The sequence below is a fragment of the Triturus cristatus genome, chromosome 4_2 (genome assembly GCF_964204655.1).
Source record: "Triturus cristatus chromosome 4_2, aTriCri1.1, whole genome shotgun sequence".
Lineage (NCBI taxonomy): Eukaryota > Metazoa > Chordata > Amphibia > Caudata > Salamandridae > Triturus > Triturus cristatus.
This window is the reverse complement of record NC_140586.1, coordinates 571671457-571694386: the sequence shown is the minus strand read 5'-3', so window position 1 is coordinate 571694386 and position 22930 is coordinate 571671457. Positions and strand designations below refer to the sequence as shown.

The 22930-nt window shown below is 44.8% G+C and overlaps 1 protein-coding gene across 2 annotated transcripts in view; it reads right to left on the bottom strand.

The window, feature by feature from the left end:
* The window catches only part of VAV3 (vav guanine nucleotide exchange factor 3), a 1147877-nt gene that overhangs the window by 380845 nt on the left and 744102 nt on the right, over positions 1 to 22930 (bottom strand). For both annotated transcript variants that reach the window (XM_085602242.1, XM_085602243.1), the window contains exon 19: positions 14471 to 14516. In XM_085602242.1, the coding sequence (XP_085458368.1) occupies positions 14471 to 14516 (46 nt within the window). The remainder of the gene's footprint in view (positions 1 to 14470; positions 14517 to 22930) is intronic.

Below are 22930 nucleotides of genomic sequence, written 5' to 3'. Positions count from 1 at the left end.
TATTTGTTATTCTGTGCATTTCTATCTTCAATAAAAATTATTTAACTGAAAAGAATACATTTTAAAATATGAATGGAGTATGTTTACTATAATATATCTCAAAGTCAAAAGTCACAAAAACGAGAGAGAGAGAGAGAGAGAGAGAGAGAGAGAGAGAGAGAGAGAGAGAGAGAGAGAGAGAGAGAGAGAGAGAGAGAGAGAGAGAGAGAGAGAGAGAGAGAGAGAGAGAGAGAGAGAGAGAGAGAGACAAAATCACTAAGAGTGATTGTCAAGGGTTGGCATAGTGGAAACCACCGGGAGCGAGCCTACATAGCAAACTCGCTATATTTTTTTAACCTCACCACTGCCCTGCCTGTGCGGGTGCGTGTGAGGGAGGCTTGATCCTCTTGTGTTTCTCTTGCGTGTGATCCGGTCCTCATTGTACTCTCTTCCTGGCCCCTGTTGTGTGGAGTGCAAGCCCTTTGACTAATGTCTGGGTTGCCTATGCCATTGGTTTCCTGAAGTGGCGTGTGCTGTGTGGAATCATCGTTATTCCTCACCCCTGTGTACTCGGTATCACCCTCTGTCCCCCTCATTGTACCAACAATCTCTGTGCTGGCAGGTGGTGGTACGTCGTCTAAATCAGAGTCCCCGCCGTTATATCAAGTATCTGTGGTAACGCTGTCCTTTTGCCACTGGACGACCCTGTTGCATCTTGCCATTCTGCTGTTGGACCATATCTTGCTGTCACTCAGTAGGGCCAAGCGTTTATAGAGTTCTCTGATATGTAGGGGTTTGCTGAACTTGCTGTCACCTTTCTTGCCTAAGTGGCGAAGTTTTACCCTGACAGCTTCCCAGTGCCGATGAGACCTCTCGCACGCCATGCCTCCTATCGTAGTTGTCTTTGTATATATTCTGAGCCTTTTCTATGTTGCTTCTGACCACAGCTAGGAGACCATTTGCTTTGAAGTGTCATGTTCATCCAAACAAGGTTATCTCTCGTAAACGGCTCTCTTGCTCGTAGTATCTTGAATGGGCTGTAGCCCGTTAGGGTGGGCGTGATGCGAAATGCCCACACTGTGTTCCTGCGTTCGCTTTCCCAGTTCTTGCCTGAGCTGATGGCCGCTTGGACCGAGCCCATGATTACTCGGTTGAACCGTTCGGCGAGGCCGATGCCTGCTGGGTGATACACTGGTGTGTGTTCGGTCGTGATTCCATTTCTCCGGATGAAGGCAGACCATTTCCCCGAGGTAAACTGGGTACCATTGTCGCATGTGATGACTTTCAGAATTCCTTCCCTCAAGAATGCCCTGGTTAGGAACGCAATGACTGCATCTGCGTCCACCTTTTCGCAGACCTCCACCTCCGGCCACTTGGAGTATCTGTCGACTAGGATGATAACATATTTGGACACCCCCAGGAGTCTAGGATGGGGCCCAATATGTCGACTGACAACTCTTCCCAGCGGTTGGTGGGAGTGGTCTCAGCATCGTCAGTGATTTGTCTGTGTTGGCGCAATGCTGGCAAGCACGTACATACTTTTCCATGTAGTTGTTGATGGCTGGCCACCAGTATGACTGTTTCATTCTCCTCTTGGATTTCACCATTCCTAGGTGGCCTTCGTGCAGTATGCTGAGAATGCGGTCCAATTATGTCTTCGGGGGGAATGACTTTGTCCCCTCTGAGTAAGAAGATGGTGTCGTCACTGAGGGACAATTCATTGCGCTTCTTCTCAGGCCACCCCTGTGTGACGAAGGTTTTCACTTTGGACAGGTCAGGGTCATTGTCGTAGGCTGTCTTCCAGTCTTGCGCACTGATTATGTTCTCATGGTCCACAGTAAGCACCATCTGGTACTTATCCCATTCACTGTGGTTCGCGCACCCTCCATGGCTGCGGATCGGCTGAGAAAATCTGCCACTTTGTTCTTCTGGCCTGGCAAGTATTCCATGTCGTAGACAAAACCCAGTAGCCGGAGCATCATTTTGGCGATGCACAGGTGGCTTTCGTGTGACTGCGGATGTGAGGATCTTTATCAACGGTTTATGGTCTGTTCTGAGGGTAAACCGGGAACCCCATAGGTACTGCAGAAATATTTCCATAGCCCAGATGGATGCCAGAATCTCTTTCTCAATTACGCTAAAGTTCTCCTTGTTGGGGGCGAGAGAGCGTGACGCAAAGCCTATGGTGGTTTCTGTGCCATCTGTGGAGCGTTGTGACAAGATGGCCCCTAACCCTCTCTCGCTGGCATCCATTGTCAATTTGCTGGGGGCAGAGCTGTCGAATCCTTGTAGAGGTACAGCTTCGCAGATGTCCTGTTTAATAGTCTCAAAATACAGGTCCGATTCCGACGTCCAACTGAACGGGTTCTTTTCTTTCAAGAGCTGGCGCAGGTTGTGTGTTTTGGTTGCAAAAATATGCTGTAAAATTCCGCCAACCCCAGGAAAGAGCGAACATCATCCTTGATTCGTGGCTTGGGCGCGGGCCTGATGGCTTCTACATTTGCCTTCTTTGGAGAAATCCCGTTTTCGCCGATCTCATGTCCCAGGTACGTAACCATGTGTAGGCCGAACTTGCATTTTTTCAGTTCTGCCGTAAGACCATTCTCAGACAGTGTCTTTAAAACCTCTCTAAGTCTGATATCATGCTCCGTTTTGGTTTTCCCCATGACTAGTATGTCGTCCTGGAAGTATAAGACATCGCTGCTGTCTTTGAATAACTTGTGCATCAGTTTCTGAAATACCGACGCGGCTGACGCCAGGCTAAATGGCAGTCGCCGAAACCGGTAGCAGCCGAATAGGGTAATGAAGGAGGTCAACTTACTGCATTAGGGGTGCAGTAAGATTTGGTGATACGCTTCTGTGAGATCGATTGTGGAGAACCACTTGATTCCTTTTGTCTGGGCTAACAATTCGTTGATTCATGGCAGCGGCAATTTGTCCACAAGTTTTTGTTCAATTCTCTAACGTCTATGCAGAGACGCACCTTCCCGTTCGGTTTCCATGCCACGACCAAGGGCGCCAACCATTCGGCGCTTTTGATGGGTTCTATAATGCCGTTGTCTTCCAGACGCTGCAACTCAAGCTGCACGGCTTCCCTACAGTTGAACGGGATGTTCCTTACTTTGTGGCTGACCAGTACGGCGCCATCTTCAAGCACTATCTTGTGTGTGAACTTGGACAGTTGCCTAATTGTCCCGCCAAATACATCAGGGAATTCTTTCAGCAGATTGGTTACATCTGGTCTGGGAGGGTCGTCTGTCATGGGCACTTGGGTTTCCCCACTGGGGTTGAGTTGGATGCCTAGCGCTCCTTGGTCGGCCCATCCGAGGACCGAGGGGCCTTTTTCTGCCACGTACAATTTGCCTGTGGTTTCTCTCCCCTTGAATTCGAACTTTAGTTGTCGGAACACAACCATGAGGATCCTCTCCCCTGTGAAGGTGACGGGATGTATGTCTGTGGGGTGTAGGTGGTGCCCTATGGTGTCAGTGAAATCACTGTCCCAGATCTCTCATTGTATGATCGTGAACGGGGACCCCGAGTCTGCTACCATGGATATCTGGACTCCCCCAATGATCAATAAGCAGGATGGTTTTTTTCTCGCCTTGCAATTCAGTCCCAACACTTGTTCATCAATGTATAAACTACAATCATCGTCACCATCACCCTCCCCCACTTTAGGTTCAGACTCATTCATGACGCATTTGACAGAGGCACTGCTGGGTCTCCGTCTACAGACTTTTCCAAAATGCCCCTCAGCAAAATCACTGTCCCAGATCTCCCTTTGTATGATCGTGAACAGACTTTTCCAAAATGCCCCACCACCCCGCAAAAGGAGCATTTTACATGGAAGGCTGGGCAACGTTTGTCATTGGCAATGTGCGTGTGGCTGCCACACCTATAGCAAGAACCCTTCTTATCAGGAGGAAGCCTGGTGGGCCCTGCATAGTTCCTTGTGGGCCTTCTGTTGTTTCTGTACCCTGCCCCCATGGCCGGCCGGCCTGTCAATGGAAACTTTCGCGTCGCTCACTTTGCACACTGTGGGTTTTGTTTCGCCGTCCTTCTTGGCCGCTAATACACACCTTTTGGACAGTTCTGCTTTTTTAACAATCACTATGATCTCATGCAGGTGCGCTTCCCCACTCACCCACAACTTTTCTTGTACATTAGTGTTAACAGTGGCCATTATTATCTGATCACACACTAAATCATCATGAAGATGGCCAAATTTGCAATTTACTGCCAGTTTCTTGAGCGCTGCGACATAGTCTTCCACTGTCTCCGTGTCGCTTTGTTTCCGTTGGAAATCTTTTTATCTGTCTATAGCTGTGCAAATAACAGGTTGGTAGTGACTGTCTAAATCCTCTAAAGCGTGTTGGAACACGTCTTCATCCGTTGCCCCTCTCGGTTTCTTGACCATGTCCTCATATACCCTCAAACCTTCTGGCCCTAGATTGTGTTATAGTATTTTCTTTCTGCGTTTGCTGGAGAACGCTTTCTCCCATTCATCTTCCAGGGCTGACAAGTAGTTGAGGAAGTACCCCTTCCAATCAGCTCATTTCATTGCTGGTTCTCCTGGCTTCAGAAGGAAGGGCACTGGATTTGTGAGGGAGAAGGTTTTGGCACACATATTGATGGGTTAAAATGCACCCACAAGAACAGATCATCAACGGGGCATGCGTAGCAGAAGTAAGCAGAGGCATCAGCGAGTGTAGAGTGATGCTTGGGTACTGCGCCCGCAGACGTAGGCGGGTTTCTGATAGGGCACTGGAGCGCTTGAATCATGCACCGTCAAGCTTGGGCGATGCGTGGAAGGTGACCACGTGGATCGCTGCCAGTGTGTGTGGCACTGTAATGCCCTGCGCAGGATACGCCGTGTGAAAAATCAGCGTAGAGGTAGGAGTACAATCTCTTTGGTAGACTTCGCTGTGCAGTAGCCCTGGGCAGTAGCCTGGGTTGCAACCAATGTGCCCACCTGCACTAGGGCATGTGAGATGGACGCCTGGAGCTCCTTATCTGGGCGCAGAGACGTAGCGATCTCGTGGGATAGTAGGTGAAATAGTGCGCAATGCTAGATGCGCTGGTGGCGTACCTCAGGGGCTGTATTCTGTGAAGGCCGGACTCAAAGTGCTTCTCGAGGTCTGGCCAGGCAAAAATCAGAGTGGTTTCTCCAACGGCGCCGCTCTCCCTCTCTGTGATGTAGAAGCTATGCGCGCTCTCCGCTGTGGTTACTGAGCGTGGCGGCATGACGCATCGAGCAGGATGATGCAGCGGGGTCCGTTTCAGCTCGCCGCCAGTCAGTAACGTTGCAGATACCCCTGCAAGGAGACACGGGCACTGCGGGTGCAGGATAAGAAGATATTTATTCAGAGAGGGAGAGCCTTGCATTTGCTCCTCTTAGTTCCCCGTAACCTTCTGTGCGGTATCGCGAATCCCATGAGGCCCCACGTCTAATCACCTAGTTGGCTAACAACTAGATTGCGACACCACACATAGCAGGATGTGATGAAAAGAAGAAAATCAGCTGATTTTTAAAACCATAAACGTTTGGTAGTGTTACGCTTTCTCCTGTGGTGATTGTTTAGAGCCAAAGCAACAATCTTTTGTCTGTAAGCCTAGTGTGCTTTTTAGTGCTACATTGGACAAACACACAATAAACATGTCAGCCAGGCTTCATTTAACCGCACCTTAAGCACAGGATGTCATACATCGACGAGGGGACCAGAAGACTACTACACCATCAGGACTGTTTTAGGGAAGCTGTACCTCCTGCACAAAAGTTGTCCTATCCACTGCAGGAGGCACACCTTCATAGTACAGAAATGGCACAACTTTCTTTCTGTAACAATTAATGTACAGCTACTGACCCAGTGACTTTGCATTGAATAGGAGCTACTCACTCATGTGTATGGTTGGCCTGAACCCATGCAAGGGAGGAATTTACTTTTGTGCCTGAGAACGCTCCAGTTAAATAGGCAATTTAGGCATTGATTACCGGATGGTCATTATATTACGACCTGTGGTTAAACCCCGGTTTACGTATGGTTTGGAATTAAAAGTTGGTAGGTAGTTAACACATCCAATACCTCAACCTTTGTTAAATTTCGGCAGGATTCACCTGCCGATATTTAACGAGGTAAAGCATACAGTATTTATGAGCATGTGGAAAGAGGCCTATGAAGGAGTCACTAAGGGCCAGATGTGCAACCATTTTTAGAGGTCTCAATTGGAAAATGGGGCCATTTGCTTGCCTCTTAAAAGGGTTGTAGCACGTCCGAACCCTATTTTGTGAGTCAGTATCCTATTACCAACTCACAAAATAGGGTTTTTGTGAGTCGCAATTAGGAAGGGGCGTCACTTCCTAAAAGCGAGTCGCAGGGGAATGAATGTATAAATGTTTTGCAACCACAAATGCAGTTGCAAAACAATTGCAGTTACCACCAATTTTCAATTTAGTTGTATTCATTTGCAAATGGGAAGTGGTTGTGTTTGCCAGCGAAAATATTTTTTAAGAGCAGGCCGTGGTCCAATGGACCAGGGCCTGCCCTTAAAAAATGAGAAGAAAACTTCATTTTTTCCTTTTAAAGGCTTCCCGTTTTCCTTTAGGGAAAACGGGCTGCATTTGAAAAAAAACATTGCTTTATGTAAAAAGCAAACACAGACATGGTGGCCTGCTGTCCTGAGCAGGCCACCATCCATGTGTTATTTCCCATTCCCAATAGGTCGCAAATTGTGACCTGCCTTAATAATATTGATGAGACAGGTCATTTGTTACCCCATTAGAATCGCTAAATGTGTCTTAGACATTAATACATTCCATTTTGTGAGTTGCAAATTGTGAGTCACAAAAAAATCGCAATTTACGACCCTCAAAATGGAATGGACGTTCATCTGGCCCTAAATGTTTATCATCAACGAGCCCAAAGATATTTAGACTCTTGGGCTCACGCCGGGACACTCTTTTGAGTAGCTGTGTGCGTTATAAACTAAGATAACATAACATAACATAGTTTGCTCCTCAAGCAGAGAGGGTCTTTTCAGGTGTAAGGTTCAAACAGCACCCACCAATATGGTGCCCCGGTCCCCTTCTAAGGTGTAGCAGGGTAACACATGCACACATGTCGGGTTTGTGCTGATTTTGTGCAGCCACACTCAGCCTCAGAGACCTCTGGGCCCTCACAAGAGTAATTGAACTCCGGTACTGCACTTACTCTCGTAGGAACATTCAGGGCCCTAAGCATCTGGAAAGTCTGCTGCACCCAATCATGAAGCAGCAGGTGAACATGCTGCTGTGTGAGCGTGCACTGCACTCTCTCAATTCACACGTTGTGCAGTATGTAGAGTAGACAAAGCTACTACTGGGGCAAGACGGCACATGGTGTGGCACAGCACTGGAATGTGTTCCTTGTTCTATTAAAACACATCTTTGATGCAAACAGGAGTTCTTTCAGTTTTCTTGCACGTTGTGCACATCGCAGAACTACTTCCCAAGACATGGGTAGATAATATGACTTTTAAATTAGCATATGTGTAGAATGTTGCACTTTCTGTGCATTTAAACACAAAGGTATGCAAAAAGGGCTGCTGCGCCACCTGCGTTATACACTTTAAAGTCTACTCAAGTAGAATTTGAGAGAAGATTGCAGCCTGCTGCTGTGGGAAGCTGACATCTGAAAGACTCGTCTTGAACACAATGTTATAATCAGCTCAAAGAAGCCTGAGTGCTGCAGAGTGGGGCGGTAATAGCTGGCACTGGCCTCAGATGTATTTCTTCTCCCTCATTACAGCATTGCTCCCATATTTACAGAGTAGGACCCCCAGAGGTGTCGCTCTAATGGTTGATCCGCTGATAGAGTGCTTGCTTCTTTCTCTTTTCTGAGACAGTGAACGTTATTACTGTACCACTGGTAATGCATTTCTGCCCACGCATGGCGACGGCTGTCACTCTTTCTGATGGCTATACAGTAGACACCTTCTTCACTGGCACCACTATTGGGCATTCACTCCTGAGCCTGCGGCTTGCATCAGCACAGTGAAGGCGGGCACTGTGTGGGCTCTGGATGCTTCAGCCCTGCCTGTCATGCTGGATCACAATTGGGCCCATTCTACCCTGGAAGGCAGTGTGACATTAGTGAGCCTTTGTAGGCAAAATCATTATTGTGTGCCCAAGGATTTATCATGAAAACTTTTCTCAAACGCAAGTCGCACATTTTAAAACTGCATAGTTCAGTTTGTGTCTTGGTAAACATGGGAATGACCCCTGAGCGAAGTCTTGAGCCACATTCTTCATTTCAGTCAAAACTGCTCTAAGGTCCTCAGTATGAACGGTCTTGGAAATGGGCCCCTATTCCCCAGCAGCGGAGTTACTAATGCTGGGAGTACTGGTACTTCCAGGGGCGTGGAATATTTGGCCCATTATGAGTTGGGTCCTGAGGTCCACTAAGGAAATACTAGGGGAAACGGTATTTTGGGTCTATTTCCCCAGTAAGTTTACATTTTGTCTGAGACTCTAACACAGAAATTTCAGCAGCTAAAATCTCCAGTTGAAAGTAAATAGATCCAGGGTGTTACTGCAGATCTCATAATCTGATGGAGCCTATAACTGCAGTCACCGGCCGCCATCCGAACTAAGTCAGTCAGTCAGTCAAAAGGAATGTTTACTTAAGAATGCATTACTATTTTTAAAACAGCAAAGGAGCTAATCACCACAAGGCATGTATGTACAGATGAAATCTCCCCATAAAATGTATATAAAAGAAATAATAAAAATAATCATCATGATACATCTGTGTACAAATATCATCTCATCATACAATTTCCATGGCAGATCAAACATAACCTAAAAAATTAGAAAAAAACCTGATTAAAGAAAGAAAAAATCGAATAATCTAATAAAAAGACTTTAACGGCAACCACAAATCTCCCTAGAACACAAGTAACATCCATATAGTGCATGTCTGTTAAAATTGCCACTGCTTGCACATGTTCTTGGATGCCTTGTTGGCCTGAACATGTTTTTCCGAAGGGTCAAAATTTTAAACAACCGATGAGAATACGCAGGCTGTCATACTTTACACTCAATCCACAAGTACATTTACTACCTACATCCATCATTGCCATTTCTACCTTGTTGTTACTATGGCACGGCATATGCCAGGTGGCTCCATGATGTTACTCCTATTTCCATTCTTATTGCCTGAGTCATTGAGGACCTCGGCAGTGATAACAGGCTTTTCAAACATGTGCCCTCCCTATATTCCCAGTTCCTTTTGCAGCTTAGACTTAACAATTTGACTCCATACAGGAATTGTGGGGGGATCATGGCGGAATAGGCCATTATTATATCTCCATAATCTCTGTTAAATAAGGCTCTAGCTTTGAGTGTTTCGATATGATCATTCCACAGCCATTTTGTCTCGAACCATACCCCTAGGTACTTATATTTATTAACAGTTTCAAATTTCGTGGGTCCTAAGTACCATTCAAAGTTTACAGAGTTTTTGCCCATCATCTTGGTTTTATCCATTTTTACCACTAACTTTTTGTTATTGCAGTATTCTATGAATTAATTCAGTTTCCTTTGTAAGCCTATTTCTGTCAGATCCTTATTGATGAGATCGTCCGTATATAGGAGGCATGCTATATGTTTGCCACCCATTTTGAGGCTGACACCCTTTGCTCCTGCTAATATTGACGGAAGGTCAGCTATAAACAAGGAAAAGAGCAGGCGGGACAAGGATTTAAGTAGCCTCTTGTAATAACCGCCTAAATGTATTGACAATTCATTTGCTTAAAAATACCGTCACTGTACACTTTTATTTGTGGTGCTTTTTACCCAAAATAGTATCTTATGTTTCAGATCAGGCAAGTCTCTTTATTAGATTTTCCTCTTTTTATACAGAAGCCAATTACCGCCTGTAACACCAGTAACATTAGTTCATCTGATAAAATAGAATGATTGTAGAGCTGGAGTGCACAAGCACTTGTGCTTGGGATGTACCTTTTCAATTGACTTTATTAAATTGTTAAAACACCGTCCTTGCACTGTTTCTTCTTCTCAATGAGGGGTCCTTGCCTTCAGAAGAGCACCACTTCCATGAAACCTTTCCCATCTGGGTCACCAAGGTGTGAAAGTAGAAGCCAAACAATTTATACTTGGGTTTTAAAATTATGTTCAAGGGCATAAACTGGTTGCAAAAAAATGTATTGACACATTTTTACCATCTAAGAGAAATTACAAACATATAGGTCCAAATTATGAGTCATGTGGAGCTGAATTCCCGGATGGAATTCAGCTGTGCTTGATCATAAATGGGCCATTGTTCTCACACCTGGTCATCTCAGGAGTGCGAACACCAGGCCTAATTTTACCAGATGGTAATTCTGCCCAGTAAAATGGCATGAGTCGTGGTCTTCAGCAGAAGCTACATATTGTCCCATGGTTTGATATGGGAGGAGAACATTTAATGCAGTCCCCTACCAGACCTTTTCTGCCCATTTCCTCACCTACTTCCCACATATCTCTCCATCCACCCCACCTCACAGAGATATCCCCATATGCATTTATCAACTGCCTAGATCTGAGAATTCCATTTGGTTTTACAACCAGTAAATTCAAATAGTAATTACCCATTCCAAGTTCAACTTTTAAGTGCACTGTACTGCGGCGGACTTTCCACACAGTATCGTAAATTTTGCATTAGGATTTACCACACACAAGTTCTTTGCAATTCATAATCAGGTCCTAAGGTAGAGGCTCACTGCACATTTTATGTTTTCCTCTCCTATATACTTAACTCGCCCCGTGAAAACAGGAGAACAGGTGGTCTTCATTCACAGTCACCTGGCAGTGCACGTACACCATCTTTAAAACAGTCTTCAACTGAATGAATTTAGACCTAAAGTCCAACCAAACGTCATCAAAAGGCACTTTGGAACACATAGTGTTTTTAAAAAACAAAAATGAATTGCTTTTATTGATTTGAAATTACAATAACAGGCATGCAGACAGAGTTAAGTACGCTGATAGAGCTAGGCATACAATATTATCCAGATTGGTAGTGCATAGTCAAAAACAAAGTTGAAAAAAGGAAAACCCCGAAAATCTTTATGGACTGGCACGCAGATAAAGAAATATCAATACCTCTTGTACCTCTAGTTCCCAAACCCTCTCCCTCTTGTTCCCCTTCCAACAAGCGGCAACCCAATTGTGTTTTGATTTTTGGAGAAGCATCAATATATAAAGATAAAATATTTGCTTTTATTTTATTTTAAAGCTAGGTGTTCTGCACTTGTACCCATCCAGAGGCACTGCTTTAGCCCCTAACATCTTCTCTTAAACGTGGCACCTAACTTTCCAATTTCTATGACACCAAAATCAAAACCATTGTGGACTCTTTTCTCCTTATGAACGCCATCCCCATAAGTACTGAAGGCTCCTTAGCTCAGCAGGTTTCATCACTCCTTGGTAGTCAATTATTGCAGGAAAGTATTCCCATCTCACAAGAGGACTCGGCCTATGCTCTAAGAACTTAAAAAACCGGGTCACCAGATGACCGCTGTCCCCCTCATATTTTGTTCTGCAACTGTGCGGCTAATAACCCACTTTTAAATCAGCTTTTAAATCAGTCAATTTGACTAGCCACAGTGCTTAGTGGATGGAAGCAAGCTAATCTGGCTCCACTGTCAAAGTACACATCAGCTGAAAAGTCCAATCTTGCCAACTACCGCCCTATCTCTCTGCTTCCAGCCTTCGCAACGATACTAGAAAATCTTTCTGCTTTTTTAGAGCAGAATAAGCTTCTCCATCCCTCCCAGTCGAGATCCTTCCCGGACTTCAGCACCAAGACTACTTTGTTGGAGGTGGCAGACACAATCAGGCTAGCGGTGGGTCTGGGGAAGCAGGTCACACGGGTTCTACTGGATCTATCCGCAGCTTTTGATATATTCTTGCATTCCAAACTCCTGCAATGTCTCGGTGGTGTAGACATTGGTGGCTGAGCCTTGGTGTGGTTGCGTTCCTTTCTGGCAGAGAGATCTCAATCACTTCATAGGGTCCCTTTCGCCTGAAAACCCAAGCCATTAGGTTTTGGAGTTCCTCAGCGGTCTGCTTTGAGCCCCATATTGTGACTCAAATACAATTCTTTGGCGTACAAATTGTTTCTTAAAGTGATGATACGCAATTGCCCCTTACTCTCGACCAAAAAACTCCCAATGCATTGAGTAATTTCAAGACATGTATGACTGCCGTGTTTCAATGGATGCGTGATAGAAACCTCCAATGTCCTTCCAGCAAGACAGAAATCTTGACCGAACAACAACCCCCCACAGCCCACTGGCTATGATAGCACGTAATTTGGGGAAGAAATTTGACAGCAATTAGTCTTTTGCTCCCTAGGTGGCAGGAGTAGTAGGCTCTTGTTTTGGCCCGTTAAAAATGCTACAGAAATCCCTGTATTTTCTACTTCTCTTGCAGCAGAGAACAGTGATCCAGGCCTTGATCACCGCGAGGTTGGGCTATGCCAACTCAATCTATTGAGGTTTGCCTGTCCTGCCTCCTGAGGAGACTAGAACTGGCGCAGAATGCAGTTGCTGGGCTTTTACTGCGTCTCCCAAGACAGCTCACATTCAGCCAGTTCTAAAAGGCCAGAATTGACTGCCCATTGAAGAACGTGTGAAGTTCAAAGGCCTAGTCCTAATTTATAAAGCTTTTTACTGGAAAAGCCCTTAGTACCTATCCAACAGATTCACCCCGTATCAACTGGTGAGGTCCCTTTGGTCTTCCAACTCCCTGCTGCTGGTAGTCCCTCATTTCAGAAAGAAAAAATTGGATGGCAGCTCCTTTTCCTACCTGGCTGCCAGGGAGTGGAATGCTCTCCCACTACAGCTCCGTGCCACCGGGGAAATCATGATCTATAAAAACACTTCTCCAGACATGGCTTTTTGGGTCAGCCTTTTAGTTCTTCTTTGATTGGTGGGGTTAAGAATTTACTGTAAGCACAGGAACACTCTTGAAATAGCTATTGCACTATATAAATCCCCCAAAAATTAATTAAAAAAATATAGAGATAAATAAAATGCTATTTATTTTGCTTAAAGGAAATGGGACTGCGTTAAAACAAAAGTCTGAAACTTTTAAAAAGTTTGTTTGAAAGTAGACAGAGTTCTCCTGGACCACTGTTTACTCCTCTATAAACTTTTGTTCACATTCCTTAGGGGACACAAACCTTCCCTTTTGCAGATGGCTTATCACTGCATGTTGGAAGTTAGTGAGATCTCAATGTTTTGCGACTAGAATTTGGTCTCAAAACATTGATATATACTATAATGAATCACTATTTGGAAAAAGTGTCCTAAACATGTCCCTTCCAAATAGCAATTTGCTAAGCCCTTCTAAACTCATTTTGGAATTCTGTAACATGTTACCAAATCACAAAATAGATTTTTGTGAAAACACAAGAATGCTGTCTACATCGGGCCCCACTTATTTTCCAGTGAACCAGCACCAAAAACCATAATCCTTAAAAGTCACACTATTAGGATACATTTACAAGACATACAGATTTGGACATATGACTAACAACAGACACATTTTTACTATCTTTTTCGTGCAGTGAAACACATTCCTCTAGCCAAAGCGTAATTGTCCTGTTGAGGGGCAGGGAATCTGCTTTTATGAAGAGTACAATTGTATAGAGAATTATGTGATTAAAAGAGTCGAACGTTGCAACAAGATGAAATGTATAATCAACAATGTGGAAAGTATCCCCGTTTCCTTCAGAGGAATATATAAATTCAAAAGCAAGGGTACAGCGTGGGGCTCTGGTGCAATTTAATGCTCTTCCAGAGGAAGCGGCGCTTTCTGCATTCCGAAACCTTTAGCAATTTACAACTTCTTTTTACAACACTAGCACCATCTTTATAATAAATGCTCAGTAATTAAAGTATAGAGAGAAACACGTAAAGGACAAAAACATAATTATTCTAAAATTATGGCTAGGACTATGTTTGGAGTGCTAACATTACCGCTAAAGAACTCATTTGCCTCTAAATAATTGGTCTCAAGGGAAGAGGTTCACTCAATTGTGGCTACAGTTTGTACAAAAAAGCTCTAATTTTTGTGTGATATTTATTGCACATAATTGAATCACAAACCCTCCAGAAATCCACAATAAAGCAAAGTCTCTTCCAAACCTTGGTGAAAACAAAGCCAATCCTTCTTAGAGCAATTTATCACACAAGCCCTCCAGGAGATTTGTGTTTACCTTGCACAGCACATTACACCAGGACGCTAGAAAAGATTCACAGTGACCAGGGGCCTCGCTATGATAAATACGACATTGTACAAGTGTCAGATCATAAGACTGTACTTAACAGCTCAGGCAAATATTTAAACAACGAAGCTATATATGGTGACATCACAATGTAAATCTTCAAGTTTCATATCTAATGTTTAACTTCAAACCTTTAATTAGAAACATGGAGTTAGGCAAACCTGGGTCTATGTGTCTAGAAGGTCTTCGGAGCCCATTTGGTTGTTTCTGTGAAAAGACAAAACACAAGCTGAACTTAATTGGTTGTATATGTGTACACACACACATACATATTTATATAGAGAGAGAGATAGCGAGAGAAAGAGCGAAAGAGAGAGTCATAACTGAATTAACCCTTCACTACAAAGTTGAGGCTTCATTCAGGTCATACTGAGAACCCCTTACAAATACACAACAGAATTGAAAAGAATTGACTAGAACTTGTAAAAAAAAAAAAAAAACAGTTGCAAGTTTAGTCCTGTAACCTTTCGCCTATACCTGGAGTAAATTTCTGAATTTGTTTTAGGATTCACAGAGATGTTCAAAAGGACTCCCTTTAAGCTTTAGAGACGTTTCTGCAGAGTGGTTCAGAAACTCTTTTTTTTTTAGCATTAAGTTTCTCATAACCTTGAGGATTGACAGATGCCTAAATGTAACAGGTTTACATTTATGCACGCCTGAATACTTTAAAAAAAAATCTCAATAGGATAAATATTGTTCCTCATCAAGAAGCTCCTCCACGTACTCCCTTCAATATTTGAGGATTACCTCAACATCTACACTGATTTACTTCTACACTTGGCCAGAGTAAGTATCCAGGGCTGAAACGTGCCTTGTAAATGTTTGTGAGTACATACAAACTTGCAAATATGTGTGTGTTCACCAAATTTGCAACGCATCACAAACGTGGAATGCAGATCTAGTGGTCCTTAGAGCATTTTTATGGACACTAAACTATACTGATTTAACAGTAATCCTGTGTAAATCACTTGTAAGTGTAAAATCACGTTTTGTAAATACAACATGAGAATTTACATTCGTACAAGTGATTTGCACACCTAACTGTAACATAAGTGTGCAAAAGGCTTTTTAAATATATCCAATGTGGTCAAATTTGCTTTCATCGGACATCACTTCATATTTTCATTTTCATATTTTTATTTAGTTCTGCTTTCAAGGGTGAGGCTGCTTGTTTATGGAGTAGGAATAGTTGCGTTTGTCATGAATTATTCAATTGTGAATGACAGAATGGGGCAATTACCAACACGAAGGATTGACAATCAGTTTTAACAGCCGTAGAAATCCACAGAGCATAGCTATCATTTAAGCAACATAGGGCTGTCAATCCGAACCTGATTTAACAGATCTAACAAAGCAGTGTTTTTGTATACACACCTTCATTTCATAGCATTACACAAAGACTTTACAAGTTTCCTTTGTCACACTGTATTTGTATGCTCTACGGACCCTTATGTATAGGAAATGGTCTTCATCTCTGTCACTTATGGGGTCAAAACTATGATTTTATTTTCGTTAATTAATAAGACAATGTCCATTCATTTTCATTTTGCAATACAACAGTGCATTTCTTTTTTTTTTTTATTAATGAATAAAACAATGCACGATTCATCCCGGTATGGAATAAACAGTGAACATTCTCCCGGTTTCTGGAGCAATGTAGCCGGCATTGCTTTTCATTAATGAATAACACAGTGACTCCTCCGTATTGCCTGGAGTCTCCCCGGCAACCGTAACCCCATTCCAATTTCAAGTAGGCACTTTAGCCCTCGCTCACTGCAGTTCCACCCATCTTGTACTGCACCATTCCCCTCTGGTCCCCAACCACGTGACTTTCCATGCCCTACATAAACCTCTTTCTGCCACTGTCTTCCGATCTCTATTCCATAGCTACCAACCTGCCATTAAATCACCTTTAATACAACTTTCATCTCAAGCCTGAGTGCAGCACTGTGTTCCAACACTATCAACAGTGGTGCTAAATATGACTGCTTTGGGCAACTGCATCCTGCAGTAAACACAAAATATATGCTTGTGAGTGGAAAAGTGTCTGCATAGCCTATTCAGCTTTTCTCCTGAAATTGGAATAGCAGGGGGCAAGCCTAGCTGGTTGTGCGTCCAGTCCGAGCCTCAACTCAAAACCTCTTAGGGCCTAATTACAAATATGGCAGTCCACCGACTGCCAGATTTGTGGCGTTGCGGTGGTGGTGGTCCTCCGACCACCATATTACAAATAGCACAGTTTGCCCGCTATTGCCTCACCACAGTCGCCAGGGAACCAACGTTCCCTGGCAGTGTTGAGGCAGGCAAGAGGCTGCAATGTACTTGGCAGGACACCACAGCATATTACGAGTTTCCTCTCTGCCACGATTTTCATGATGGTTCCTCCTCCATAAAAACCGTGGCAGAGAGTAAACAAATGCCTTTAAGACATGGGGTACATGCAGAGGGGCACAACATGTGCACCCCTGTGTACATGCCGTGCAGGAACTGTTTTTGGCGTTTCCATTGTGGCGCCCATTTTCAGGGCTCTACCATCGGAATGTAAAAAACATCCCGTCAGACATGGGAAATCCTCCTAATCTGGCAGGCGGCCCGACCACGGGTTTGGCGGTGCGGCGGTAGGACAGACCCGGGCCGCACCGCCAAACTTGTAATCAGGCCCTAAGCAGTCATGTGGCGGACTTTAGTGATAGTTGGTACCCAACAAGAAAGACCTGATGATGCACTCCAGCCAACAACTAAATACCTTCATGGCTTCAACACCAACTATATCAACCGTGTTTTTCAATGGATCTGCTTCTTTTGGGGCAGAATGGATGTGATACTATCAAGAGAGGATGAGACACAGAATAGTCTTCTTACCCACCCCCCCAAATTGCTAACTAATAATATGGGTATTCCACAGTGATCACTTGATAACCCTAAGAGCCTTCATGAGAGTGGATCATTCTGAGGAGCACAGGGGCACAGAAATCAATGTGAAGAAATGGTTGTGCCATCAAGTATTTTTCTTTTTTGATTTAAGGTGTTTGTGATGCTTAGGGAGTTGTAAAAGATAGAAGAAAACGGACAGCAATCCGCTACCCCCGTGGTTAATGGCTACTCTCTTGGGATCCTTGGAATTTAGATGACAGGAAAGCCCCGGGAAATTGGAACAGAATATATCAGTGTGTATATTTAGCTAGATATGGAGCCTGCTTCGAACTAGAGCAACTCATTGTTTGCAGGTTGAATAGGGCAGTTGGCGATTAGGGATCCAGATTGTCCCTGGATTGAGTAATTTTGCTGAAAGCAAATGATCTGTATACTGAAGGCCCCACAGGAACAACTGAGTCTGTTTTGCTACTGATGCCTCCTGCAGGGATATCTGAATTCAGAAGGCAAGAAACTAATATATTTCTGATACCAGCAAGAAATATTAGAATTTAGGAGACTGACTGACCTATGCAGCCAACAAGAATGTGGGGTATGTGAAGGGCAGTCCCAAGGCAGAACTGCTTGGTATGGTTGCTGTGGTGATGATGTTTGTTGTTGACTGCTAGCCTCATCCATGCCCATCACTTAAGGGCAGATAGGTGAGCCAGGGCAGTAGGAAACCATGGCAAGCTACAAAATATGTGTTTACAAGAGAGAGCGATACACTTATAGTTTGGGTGAAATGTGGGTCGGAGGGTCTTAGGGGAGTCAGAAGGTAATTGACCCTAATAGTAACAACTAAGGTATTTTGTCACTGGTGTCATAGAGTCCCAGTACCACGGACCCCAAACCCGGAACAAAGCACATCTTTTTAGAAGTTGCCTCTCATGGTAGTGAGCAGATAAAGTTTATTCAAGATAGGTGCTGTGGGCTTGTGACTCAGAACTTAGAAATAGAGCAAACAACATTTAATACAAGGCAGTTCACTGCTTTTAATTTTAAAAAGGAAAAGTACTTTATTACACACACTACTAAATACTACAAATTAATAAATATATACAGAATGGCAGGTAGAAATACCCATGGTGATCCCCTATGGCCTTCACAGCGTTTAGGGAGTACACTTTAAGGAAAAGTCACACAGTTCAAGTACTCCATTAAATGTGCCCTGGGCCCCCTGTGCGGGGGCTCTTCTAAAGGTCTGCACCGACAAGCCCTAACCCCTGGAAGCACAATGCCTCCCCGTCCCATGTGCCTGGCATAACACGAGTGGTTTAAAAACGTCAGACCTACTATCTTTGGCAGCGTGTCACCATAACAGTCAAACATTTAGCTTGCTTTGCTGGCTATCAGTCATCCACTTTTTTATGTGATATTTCCTGTTTTTTGTTGTTGTTTTAGGCTAATGATACCAGGTTGTTTTTCTGGACCTCCATCTTGTTTGAGCTGCATAATGGTATCTTGATTTTTCTAATAATCATCTCCAATTAGAATGAACTATCTTTGTTTCCTTTTTTATTTTAGTTTGATTACAATTGTATTATCTTCATTCATCATTTCCTACACTCCTTGATCCTACATACTAGTCTACTCCTCCTTTTTAATTTCATTAGTTCTATATTCACTGTTCTGTCACTAAACTTACTGTAGACTACATGCTTTGATCATAACTTCTGCTTTTACCACTTCAGGAGTATGTTTTCCCTGCAAATTTTGCATATCTGGATTTATTGTTTTAAGCACTTCGCTTGTCACACAAAATCTATTCCCCTAGTGGAAAATCAACGAATGTTGTTAGTGTTATAAAATGCCCTAATGTGACCTCAAATTACTGACAGGAAGGAAGACCCCAAAACCTCAACATAGTGCAGCAATATATGTTTTTTGCTTAAAAATTGAAATCTACTGAAGGTGTCATGAATTAACTGAATATATCTAATATGTTTTTATTGGTATTTATATGTGCTTAGCTAGCTGTGAAGCAACAAAACACTAAACATTGCGTCAGGAGTCTATCTACAAGATTGTGTACATCAAATGGGGATTACACAAACACATTTTACACATATTGTCGGCACAAGGAGATTGAGAGATTTGCCCAGAATCATACTTTGTTGAGACTAGCACAGAGGCCGGGATTCAAACCTGAGTCCCCAGGTTCTAAAGATGGCATCCCAAGCAACTAGACCAATATCCAAATTATGCTTACAATATTCACGGTGCATATATTCCAAGTTTATATAAAAATTCAAATGGAAGCCCAACCACATTTTCTTTTTAGAGCAACAAATGATTTATGACCATAATCAATCACTGTTCCACCACTCTTACAGTACAGGAGCGCACCCATTTTCGATGAGTCCACCTATTTATTTTTGTTAGACCAAAGTATAGATTATCTTTTTCATAGCCAAGATTTGGCCGGACTTCAACAAGCAATACATTACTGTCACTGTCTAAGTATTTCTGTCAATGAGCATGCGTATCACAGGACGCTCTGCATCCAAACGGCTATGAGTTCAACTCTGCATAATGCTGCTCATTATAGTTTTAGAATATGTTATTCTCTGACCCTATAAAGTCCAAATGTACAAAAAACTTCAACCACTCTCAGTCATCTCGCTAGCAGGATCTGAGAATTATCCACAGGTCCAAAATTCGGGAACAATATATATGCGAACTTCAAACAAAGAATTACAAACATCCTTGACCAAGTGTATTGGTAAATATCCTGTATTTCAGGATCTTACTCTTAGACATATATGACGCTCAGTATTACACTCCATACTCATTGTAAACCTGAAAGGTGAATTCAATAGCATAACTAGAAAATCCCTGTTATTGTTTGAATGACAGCAAATGCTAAACATATATTCGAAAATCCACAAACAGGTAATTAAATGAATGAATCATATTACTCGAATGTACATTCTTTCGATAAAGATGTACTTCTACCATCTTGTTGTGTGATTTACATATTTATCAATTGCAAAGTATCAGGTGACAAGGGAAATAGTGTTACCACATAATACTGGTATGACCAAGCTGAGTTTGGCTCTTGATATCCGGTCTCCCATTGGAAAATCGGAAATAACATGTAGAGCAGGTCTTTTGACTGGTCTTCTGACACAATATTCCACTGGGCACAATGTTTTAGCACTGCACATTCTTCCAGGTAATACTCAAAGCAATTTACAGGAGGAAAACCCATGGTGCAAGAGCTATTTGTGGAAAACTTTAAATTAGAAATATAGTTCGGGGCGTGGCTTGTGCGCGCATGGAGTGAGACGTGTGTCATCGAGTCTCCGCTCCAGCGTTTCCTGAATAAGCCTTTTCCCCGGCCACTGGGACCTCTATGCCGCATGTGGAGCGCTGATTTCTCTGGGGGTACCTGCTGCTACCTTCTGCCGCTGCGTAGGCTGTCTGGGGACCCAGTCTGGTGGCGTTCTTGCCCAGCGACGATCCGCTCTGCTCCCGCCGCCATTTTGTCTGATGGCTGCGGTGGAGCTTTGGGCGGTGCCCGACACCTTCCCTTCCTGCCCTGGCATAGTGCTCATGCTCCGGAGAGGTCCTGAGGGTCCGGACCTTCCCTGCACTATCTGGGGCCCTGTGTGCAGCCTGCTCTCCCCAACTGGATCCTGATGCTCGCGAGGGAAGGCGGTGACTGTTCCTGTGGCCTGCCGAGCCTCGCTGCGTAGGTGATCGGCCCCATCGAGGAGACCTAAGGACGAGGGGGACTTTGCTGCTCTGCCCTGGGGCAGGAGGTACTGTGACAGGGGATAGGCCACTGCAGGATCGCTCGGCCGGGTGACTTTCAGTGCATTCCCCGGCGCCATCTTGACATCCCCTGCAGCCTGCGCTCCCCCAGCACCAACGCTGATGCCCCTGCCTGTCGCCTGAATCCTTGGCTGTGGAGGACAGCTTGACTGGGGACGTACGCTGTGGTGCCCCCCCTCTACTCACTCGCCTTGGCCTCTCCTGCTCTCTGGGCCCTACTCTGCCACGCTCCTGCATCTCGTGGCCCCTGGGGACTCTTTGATTCCTGCAGGGAACTGCTCTGCATCCTGTGGGGCCTTGCTTCCTCCTTAAGACTTTCTCCTTGGCCTGGTGGCCCCCTCCCCGGCCCATTTCGCCTCTTCCCAGTCCGGTGACTTCCGCGATGTTCTGGGCCTGCACCCTGCCTTGGGAGTGACCTCTATCTCGCTGGCTCTGTTTGGTTGCTCCTTGGTCACCTCCTGGCCTTCAGGGACACCTCTGCCTGTGCTTGTTTACCACCTCGCCGGCCCTACGCGCCTGTGAGCTACTGACCCCTGTTTTCACCCTGGGACCACGCCGTCACCGTGCAGCGCAATCCTCTGCTGCCTTGCTGGTCTCCTTCAGTTCTTCCCTGGTCAGATCCCTACTTCGACTGTGGTTTTCTCCCTAGCACAGAGCACCCATCTTCTCCGTACTTTGCAGATATGCCTCCTAAGCACAGGGGCGCTAAGGATCCCGATGCTGCAGCCTCCTGGGTGAACCCGGTGACCTCCTTGCGGTCCAAAACTCTTTCCAATATGCAGGATTATCCTGTTTCTTCCTTGGCGTCCTCTGGGTTGCCTTCCTCTGGGGTGCCCATCACCCAGGCCTATATGTCAACATTCCTGCAGGAAATCAAGTCTGAAATCGGCTCCCTCCACCTGGACTTCAAGGCTGGTTTACAGGATATTCGCAGAGAGGTTACTGAGATTGGCGATAGGGTTGATGGCCTCGAACGAACAATGGACGCTAGGACAGAGGACATTGATGGACTCTGGAAAAAAGTGTCTGAACTTGAAGATCAGAATATCACCCTGCAGCTGAAGCAGGAGGATCTGGAAAACGGCAGTAGGCGGAACAACCTCCGCATCCGGGGTGTCCCATTGGAAATGGAGGGGAAGGACATATTGGCATACACGGCAGACCTCCTTCATGCAATTCGTGAGGGAGAGGGCTCCTCCCCGCCTATGCTCGATAGGGCCCAGCGGATATCTGGGACGCGCAATCGCCCTAATTTTGTCCCGGACTTCATAACGCGGGTCCACTTCTTTGCTGACAAGGAAGCTGTCCTCCGCAAAGTACAGGGAGCTCAAACGGTCTCCTACTATGGACTCTCTATCCAGATCTTCTAGGACCTCGCACCTTCCACGCTCAGACGGAGGAAAGGCTTCAAACCTGTGACGGACAAACTAAGGGATCTTGAGGTTAAATATCAATGGGGCCACCCTTTTGCTTTGATGTTCTCGTGGGAGGGTAGGAGGCGGATTGTCCGATCTCTGCTGGAGGTGCAGCGTCTCCTCCATCTTCCTGTTGATTCAGAGAGCGATGACCCTCCGCCCTCTAGTACACATCCTATGGGCTCACTTTGGCCGGAATGGTCCACTGTTCCTCCTCCTTGCTCCCGGCGCCTCTCCAGAGATCTTGAATCGTCTCAGGGTAAACAAGAGGCCATCAATCAAGTTCGTTCCCTGAGTGCCTCCTCGTCTCTCACTAGTTGTCTTCTACGTTGCGGCATGCCTGACTGTGTTTCCACCTTACGCCTTGCCCTTGGGGTCCCCCGACTAGAACCTGGTGGCTGGGCTTCATTGTGCTTTTCCTACATCTATGCATGGGGCGTTGCCAGCGGAGCCTCACCACCTCGGGTGTGCCCGCCGCCCCCCCCTCTTTGGAGTCCTATAGGAGAGTAACTT